The 8,984-nt window shown below is 38.1% G+C and overlaps 1 protein-coding gene and 1 long non-coding RNA gene across 5 annotated transcripts in view; one reads left to right on the forward strand and one right to left on the reverse strand.

Moving 5' to 3' along the window:
- The first annotated feature begins 2,539 nt into the window (after positions 1–2,539).
- Positions 2,540–5,264, forward strand: LOC147757167 (uncharacterized). Its single transcript, XR_015323010.1, has 2 exons — positions 2,540–2,649; positions 3,396–5,264. It is a non-coding gene; the product is annotated as an uncharacterized LOC147757167 (long non-coding RNA).
- The window catches only part of tmod (tropomodulin), a 27,241-nt gene continuing 23,284 nt past the window's right edge, over positions 5,028–8,984 (reverse strand). For all 4 annotated transcript variants that reach the window (XM_022797418.2, XM_086982564.1, XM_022797417.2 and 1 more), the window contains 3 exons: positions 8,155–8,238; positions 7,776–7,899; positions 5,028–6,109 (listed from right to left, as the gene is read on the reverse strand). In XM_022797418.2, the coding sequence (XP_022653153.1) occupies positions 6,075–6,109; positions 7,776–7,899; positions 8,155–8,238 (243 nt within the window). In that variant the 3' untranslated portion in view covers positions 5,028–6,074. The remainder of the gene's footprint in view (positions 6,110–7,775; positions 7,900–8,154; positions 8,239–8,984) is intronic.

Below are 8,984 nucleotides of genomic sequence, written 5' to 3' on the forward strand. Positions count from 1 at the left end.
GGCGTGTCTTTCCACACATCTCTTCAGCCAGTTAGTACAAAGCATTGTCATATTTGCTATCTGTTTAGATTATGTGGATATTTTAGTGCTATATCTGTAATCCTATAGAAATTTGTTTTAGTTATTGAATATATTGCAGTGTATACATTCCAATGGGGCTTGCAAATGTGTGCGGCTATTCTTCTCTGGTAATTCAAAAAACAGTTGAATTTTATTCGCTCGTATGCATTGTATGGCGTATTTTATAGGTGTTACACATATTACCTCAGCCTGTAGACTCGATATAGCCAAAATGATCAGTACAGTATGTGTATTCTGTGTCTAGGAACTCAGCGTTTCTCTCTAGCTCTCGCGTTGTCTTTTTCACGAGCGCGTGAGCTTTTCGGGGAGGTTCTCGTACTGCGATGCTGCTTAGCCCTCCCTTCACTCTTTGTCTGCCGGTCGTTTCCTGAGGTTGAGTCCCGCCCACTTTCACCCCCCGGAAAACGGGGATCGACACCCTAACAGCTTTCCTGAACAACTATTGGTTGGGCCCCTATCTAACGGAAGCCAATCAGAGCAAGGCAGCTGCAATTTTTGCTTGCAAACCTCCTCAACGCCGCAATGCTTGAATCGATTTTTGCGGTTTGTCGTTTGTGTGACGAAGGCACCAATAAGAGACGTAAGATCGAACAAATGTGTGCGCGAGAGAGATGCTAAAAAGAGAAACTGTCTGTGAACAAAAAGCCATGGCTGTTAGAATAACCAGGAGCTAGGCGAGTGTGCGATCGTTAGCCTAAATAGAGGAAGTGGGGGAGAGGAATGTAGATCGAGCACACACGATAGAGCGTCGTGCGACTTTGCACATTGCTATTCTGTTCTTGTGCCTGATCCATTTCGCTGCATGCCCAACACAAAAAGGAAGAGCAATACTTTTAAGAAATACACGGGCACAAGATACGGCAATGCGTGCAAATAGAAACAAATGTACGTACGACTGTGGTTGGTGCCTGGGTAAACCGCTTCGTGCACACTTATAAGGCTTGACGTTATATTGACTACCTTGAAACCCGCAGCGTACGATCTATCCATGTAAAGGTCAACCAAGTCTAATAATGACGGACGTGCTTGACTCTTCTTCAGTTGAAAGCCTTAGACACAGACACGATATCGCTCTCAATAGCTAAATGTGCTCTTCACAAAGTCGCAAGGGAAAATGATTTACACAACCCATAATATAGTTTTCCTGTTTATGCTGCAGTTTGTCGCTACGCAAAGTTTCATCAACTTATGGAAGTTCGAGTCTCATAACTAATCTGGATGCCGGAAGCATAACAAGCATCATCTACTTGTTGGATGTTATCCGTTACTTTAATGACGATAAACTTATTGATGACTTCATGTAGTGACAGACTAATAATGCTAGGATTAGGAGCAACATTTACGATAAATGAATAAAATAGGTGTGTTTCAATTAGGAAAGTGAGTCACTTTTCGATTTCCTGATATATATATATATATATATATGCGCGCGAATAATAAACATTGTGTGACGAAATTATTTGGTAGGCTCACGGTAAGTTGTAGCGAAAGCCTTGCCTATTTGCGGCGCAAAAACAAGATCTAAATTACAAGCAGCTCGTATACTTTTCCGAAACTATCACACTCGAACCCACGGAAATCTTCTCGGAAAAACCGTAAATCACAAATCTCAATCGATGTAGAAGCATGTAGTGTTTTCCATTGAACAATCTAATCATCGGCATCTAACAAACACGTTATATTGCTCAAAAAATATTGAAATAGACAGTTTATAAAAACGTTTGACTAAGAAACATGGTTATCTATGTCTCATACGTCATAAAAGTCATCTTTCGTATTCGTGATGCAAGACGCCTGTCTTTGAATCAAACCGTATAAAATACTTACATCCTGTTTTAGAAACCTTAAATCACTGCATGAATAATCTTGCATCGCCTCTCTTCGTTAGCTTTTTCCGAAATATGTTGTGGCCGTTTTCCCGTTCATACCTGTTCGTAAGCCTCCAACCTATCTAGATTTTTCGTTCATAATCCTTTTTAATTGTCGAGTTCAAGATGGCGCTTGTAGTTACCAAGTTTGTCAACTCTAATCCTTTCCTAGCTGGCTTTTCCTTCTTTTGTTTCCGCACGGACAACTGCGAAGATCCCGATGTCAGCGTCGCTTCGGCATTAATGTAAGCGAAATTTCGAAAAAAAAAAACTATGCGTAACTGTCATTACCGCTTTGTTGCCGCTGCGTTGTTCTCCTGGTACTTCCAGGCAGCATTTGCACGAGAAAGGAATACCGTTTATGGCAATTTAAACTACTAGTAATCAAAGCTTGTGTTGATGGTTCGAACGGCTCATCGGTTAATTAATCGAGCCCGAAGTTCCGTAACGCCGAACAAACGACGAAATTTGGTTTACGTTTTACGCAGTAAGCACAAACGATTTTCCATTTAATGGTCGAATCATCGACATCTGAAACGTTATGTCGCTAACAATATTGAGGTCGACAGCTGAAATGGACGACTGAACAGTGTTGCCTTTAATATATCAGTGCAAATATATTCGGTATTACTGGAAAATTTCATCTGCGCTTAGGTGGCCGAGAGAGATGAGCCTGCAGGCTTATGCTAATCTTGCTCAAGTTTGTACCCCAACTTCATGATCAATAAGCATGGTCTATACCAATCGTTAATAATTAATCATTGACGTAGACTAGTTGTGAAAAATGCAGCTGTATAGTCAATCCACCTTCTATCAATATACTTAAATTTAGTTTAATTGCTAAAATCGTGCTTTGAGAGAAATAGTCCTGATAGATTTGCGCTTTAATACCGTTAGAGTGCTAGTGTAATTACGAATAAACTTACTTACTCTAAAATAATGTGACAATCCTATAATATTTGTTTGGATATTTTGACAGACATATCCGTAAACAATGGCTTATTCAATAAAACTGCTACTTGCTTTAATACCTCTAACTTTTTAAGATCCTCTTTCGAACTCTGAAGGCACGATATTAGTACGTTTCGACGTGGCAGGGTTTAGCTTAGATACAAAGGGATTAAACAGGTGAGTTCGCAATCTGAAAATTACCAAAAAACCGATGATTCAAATTCTTAAACGGTCTTTTAAACAAAATATTAGGCTTCCTAATAGGTGGGAAACAGCCACTCTCAATAAAAAATGTTTCGTGGATACCTTTCTTTAAAAATCAAATTCGTTCGGTTCTTCTCGATTATAATGTAATGTCGTAAATATATCCTAAAAAAAATGCCCCTCAGATTCCTTGGCAATGGCTATCACATAAAACTTTCACTGGAAAAATTCTAAGATCATTAAAGAATCACTATTAATATATGCAAAGTTTCGATTTCGTTGTTTTTTCAGAAGCCGTCACACACGAGCTACACGTCTTATTACACGGCGAAATTTTGAATGAAAGCTGTTCTCGATTTAGCAAGTTCACGTTGGCCATCACATGACACTGCGATAGCTTGCAAACCTGAAAGGAATTTTAGTCGACAACCCTAAGAACATGTTTGTTTTGGTCGAATTGGTTTGGGAATTGTTTTGTATCCGCTTCTGTATAATTTTCCATCGATCGTTACTAATTGTTGTAGTTCAGCCTTGCTTTAACTTGGCACAACCTGCGATGTCTTGATCATAAACGACAAACGGCTAGAGGAGGGGTGAAAATAGGCCCACGCTTTTGTAAGGGCAAATAGAGTTCGCAATTCTAAACTAAAGTCAGCAACAACTCTAAACCTACGTTTCTTCTAACCCGGAGTCTTATCTTGCTTACTCCAAACTCTCGTCAGCGCCTCATGCAGTAAACCTCTACCCCCTCCCCCTCCCCCTCCCCTCCCGCATGTTGTCGAGCTTTGTAAGCACGATCTCAATACTTCTTTTTATAGCGCAATAGTTACAAACTGTCATTCTGAACGCCGTTGGCGAAGCTAATATCGAAAGTTATCTTTGTTGGTTTCGCCTTGCTTTTCATATGCGCGGACAGACCTTTGTGCACGAGTTCGAAATCATTTTTTGCTCTATTTAAAAACCTGAATAATGTGGGCGAGTTTGCCACGACTACTTCGATATCCATTAAGAAAATGTTCCGAAACGTCCCAACATAAAGGCTGGTAGAAGTAGTTTTTTCAAGATCCACCCTACAAAGAAGAAGAAAAAAAAATAATTATTATTTGAAGATTATATTATGGGAGAGAGGTGAATTAATCGAGAAATTTCTAGACGCCTCTTTTCAGTTATTAGAATTTACTTAGCTTGAAGTGCAGATTTAGAATCTGTAAAGGGTCGATATTGGCACCCTTCTGCACAAGGCATTCCTAAAATGATCGCTGAGAACTGTATGTTTGTTTATATATTTATACCCTAATAGATTGTTGATGATTTCTCCACGATGTTGAATCCATTACTGGATCTGATGTTAATAGAAAAAATCCTGGCCCTGTTCAAATAGTTATATGACAATGGTGTTTTCAACAGCTAATAACGCCTAGTAAACGACGTATGAAATGCAAAACTTGTCTTAGATTATTGCGGTAGCCCTTTTACTGTGGCCTAAGCTGTAAACCCAATGGTAATTTATCCGTCAACCTGATGTGACACGAAACTGCTTATTACAGAAATAAGGATTATATCAGATGTTGAATTGTAGAATTGAATGAAATATTTATACTTAAATGTTTCTTGTTTTACGTTGCTACCTGAACACTGGTATTTAGAACAACGGAGAGTTTATATGTAGATGATATACGGCGGCCAACTTCGCAATTCATTTGTTTAGAAATAGGATGGAATGTCATTTGCAAGGAAATAGTAGTTTCCCGAAGCTAAAATTTCAGTAGTCATCTGCTACTGTATTTGAATGAAATTTATAAACTTCACTAAAAACACTTTATAAACCTATGTTTAAGTTCACTGGTAAAGTTCGATAACCATAAATGTTTGTAGGTGTCATACCTACAGGGAAATGCTTAAGAGATATTAACGATACTGATCTAAATATTTTAACAATGCATTTATATAGCATTACGTTTATTGCGTAAATTATATCACAAAAAAGATTTCGCCTAATCCTTTTAGTTTGTCTCGCTTCCATTAGCTTTCTCCAATGCTCCGCGTTACATCAATATTCCAGTTATTTGATTGCTAAATGGAAGACTGCGCTGTCCGAGTGAACAGCTTGTCATCAGGCGCCAATAAATAGCAAATAAAAAAGAAAAAGAAAAAAAAAAATAGATTTTGCGTACTAAAATGCGTGTTTATTCCGCCTAATAATAATATTGTAACGCATTGCATCGCTATAATAAAAAGAAAACAATTAAGTCCAATAGTCGATGTTTACAAGGGCGCCATTCTACCAGCTTATTATTGGTAAGCTTTAGTAGTTTGAATTTATTCAGATATAGAAAGGCAAACCATTTGGACCTCTCACCGCTTCATCTCGGTAAGTTCATATGTAATAATGATAATAAAATGGTGGGAATATATATATATATATATATATAGGTAGACATACTTTCTTCTCATAATTATATATGCATAATATAGATCTCTGTCATCTCCATGTGCTCACTTCCTCGTCCACAGTCCCACGTAAGGTACACATACAACATTGGAACATATGTGCCATTCTCCTGTTGGAGGCTTTTTAGCACAATACAGTCTTTGACATGTTTAGTAATTTGCAACTTTCATTTAGCGTCTGCTTAATCACCGTCCACTGTTTTTGATCAAGTTTTGTTTGCCGCTGAAAATCACGCACAGACAACTTTCAAATAAACGGCAAGGCTTTTTTTTTTTGTTTTTATAATAAGAGTGTTTGTGTATACCCTACGTACAGCGTTCGTGATGGCATTTGGATTGGATGCGTTATAAGTAGTAGAAAAATGTCAATTCTTATCGAAATCGACTCGACCTCCATGCCACTAGAAGCTTTGCAGCTTATGACTTATATGATCGTGTGAAGTTCAACTCGTTTAATTTGAATCGTCGACCCAGCTTGAAACTCCATAGGAATCATCGATAAGGGCTCTCTTAATTTAGTTACTCAATTTCTTGACCCACGCGAAGGCGTCTCACTGAAAAAAAGAATTTGCTTTAGTGGATAATTTATGTCATAATAAAATATTACGATAACGTTGTTATTTATTTGTGCAATTATCGGCAAATGTGAAAAATTGTTCCGGCATTTATTTATATATGCATGCACGTTTAATAAGAAACATGAGGTTGACGGATTCTCAAGAAAATTGATGAATTGTGTGCTTCCTGCGAATTATACCCCATTATATATGCATATTACAACCACGATGGGGATTTTCAAAGGTTTTGTTTCGTTGGCGACCTTAGTTTAGAATTGCCTTTTAGCTTTTCGCTTACGTGTCCTCTAGATATGTTACTCCGGCTGGCATTGGTAGCATCTGAGTGTTTCGCGTTTTAAGTCTAGTATTGACATTCAATATTTTTTAGACGGTTGGCCCGTAGTCCGAAATTAGACTACCTTACGTGGGTGAATACCTTATCACTGGGCCATCACAAAGAACCATCTAACCCCGTTCAGGGAATATTCCTCCCTGCCGTTAAATCTCCAACTGCCGCTTGTTCAGAATGCCTCAGGTTATGCATGCCCCTAATTTCTCGTACACAAGTTCATATCCTTGGTGTCATTCGCAGCTGGACTACTAGGGGCTTCGAGCAAGTCATTTGTTTGTGAGCTTTTCCTTTTATTCTATATTTTTGGTAGGGCGATATGACAACGGATTTGTGGCTTGCATATGAAAACCTCATTGTAGATTCTTTCTTTTAAGAGGAGGGACTACATGAAAATGTTCTACGCGGATCTCCAAATTGGAACAACTGATTTATACAAAATTGGTGCTCGATATCAGTGTCGCTGGAATCTCTCCATATTTGGTGCAGACTCAGTCTTAAGTAATTTTTGCTTATGGCCAATATTCATTCCGTGTAGGGAAGGCCGTTTTTTCTATCCACACTTCACATATTTCTTAATACGAACATTGAGCGTATCGTGCATCGAGTGGATACAACGTTTTTAATCAATGCTAATCTATGCGGCCATATATACCTGATCCTAAAATATTAGGGCATATTTCGGCATTTTTCTAGCTGCAACGCGCATGTCCTTCTAATGGATGCTCTATAATCACAAATTAGGAATGGAGTAGAACGAAAAGCATTCTGATGGGGTAACCCGCAACTAATAATCATATCTGCTATGATCTCACTCAACCCCCTTGTATAGGCAAACGGTGCGGGGGTGACAGAGGCAGTGGCGAATTGAGTTCAACACATATTGTGGAAATTTTGCAAAGCGGCCTGCTCCTTTTAAGGCAGTTGAATTATTTGAAATCAGCCCGGCAGACGCTAGTGAGAGAATCTGTTATGTATTCTCATTGGAGAGATTGAAATACACGAAACGCTTTAACCAAGACCGACATCACACCTATATTTGTTCATTTGTTGAGATGCTACAAATTGTCTATTTTATGGGCCGCAAGTATCCATTTGGAGGGTACCATTTTGTATTGCCCACAAGGTCAATGACTTCGCTCGTAAAAATAAAACAACGATTGTTAAGCTGACCGTAATTATTGTCTAGCTAAGCAAGGGTCTTTTGAACCCTTTTCATACCCTCAACGAAGTATTTAGCAATGTACTATTATTATTAATGTATCTTAAATATTCAAACATTTGCAGCAAAATGGCTGAATTATCAATACGTACATCTATCCCGATTTTCTTGAAGTTTGCGCGAAACTCGTACGCGTGCATCAGCGACAGCCAACTCAAGTCCAATTGACAGCAGCGAACGATTCTCGTCTACAAGACGAGCAATCTCCATTTCGATCTATGAAAATTGGTCTCAGTAAGGTTTATAACTAAATATTAAATTTTCAATTTGCTATTCTAGATATGAGAGACTGTGCGAAATAGGTAGATAAACTTATGTCGATTAGCGTCAGTTAGTTTTGCACTTATTAATTCGTTCAGTTCACGTTCCACGTAGTTCTTCTTCACGGACAAAATAGAACAAATGAAATTTATTGAGGAACTTTCCTTTTGATATCTAATAATACAAGATGTTAAAGGTAGAATTCCATACCTTGTTCCCTAGAATGGAGGGCCTTTGATTCGCGGCACGAATTTCAGTAATGATGTTGTTAGCCAGAGCTGCTTCGATAATATTCTGCCAGAAATGTTCAGAGATGCTATTACTATTATGTTTGGCTATAATAAAAGTGAGGGTAGATAGGCTTTGCAAGAGAATTTTGTGTTATATTAACAGAAAAATGAACAGTTGGAAGGGAAGGGAGAAAAGTACATTAAGAAAAGGATAATCATTTTTAACTACACTAATATTTGTTTATCACGTCTACATAGCAAAAATCAAAAGAAAATTGAACTCTACTTTTTCAAAACGGAAATACCAATTCCTTATTGGAACACCCTTGGCCTGTAGACTTTCGCGTGTAAAAAATCCGGAGCAAGCAAGCAAGCAAAATGTTGTTCGATTTGTTTTTTATATACGACATTCAGGCATGATAGAATGAAACCAGATCATCATTTAAATATAAGGGGTACTTGGTTCTATCTATATTATTATTTTCTCTACGTTAGTAGAAACAATAAGCTCTCTGTAACACTCTTTACGATTGTTCAAAAGCTGTAGCTCCAGCTCCCTAGATCACTATGAAAAATAGAAAAATCATGCGGCCTGAAGTTGGATTCAATTGTCATAAGTCCATGTTTAATGAAATTTTATAGGTAGAGTAGCCTAATTCGCCGATACAATAAAATTTAAAAAAATGCCCTCGTACCGCTTTATTATTGTTGGGACCATTCTGGATAGATATCATCTGTCTACGATGGTTTCTCTCCCTTTCTCCCTCTTTCTCTCTCTCTCTCTCTCTCTCTCTCTCTCTCTCTCTCTCT

The sequence above is a fragment of the Varroa destructor genome, unplaced genomic scaffold (genome assembly GCF_002443255.2).
Source record: "Varroa destructor unplaced genomic scaffold, Vdes_3.0 BEIS01000003.1, whole genome shotgun sequence".
In the NCBI taxonomy this organism is placed as follows: Eukaryota; Metazoa; Arthropoda; class Arachnida; order Mesostigmata; family Varroidae; genus Varroa; species Varroa destructor.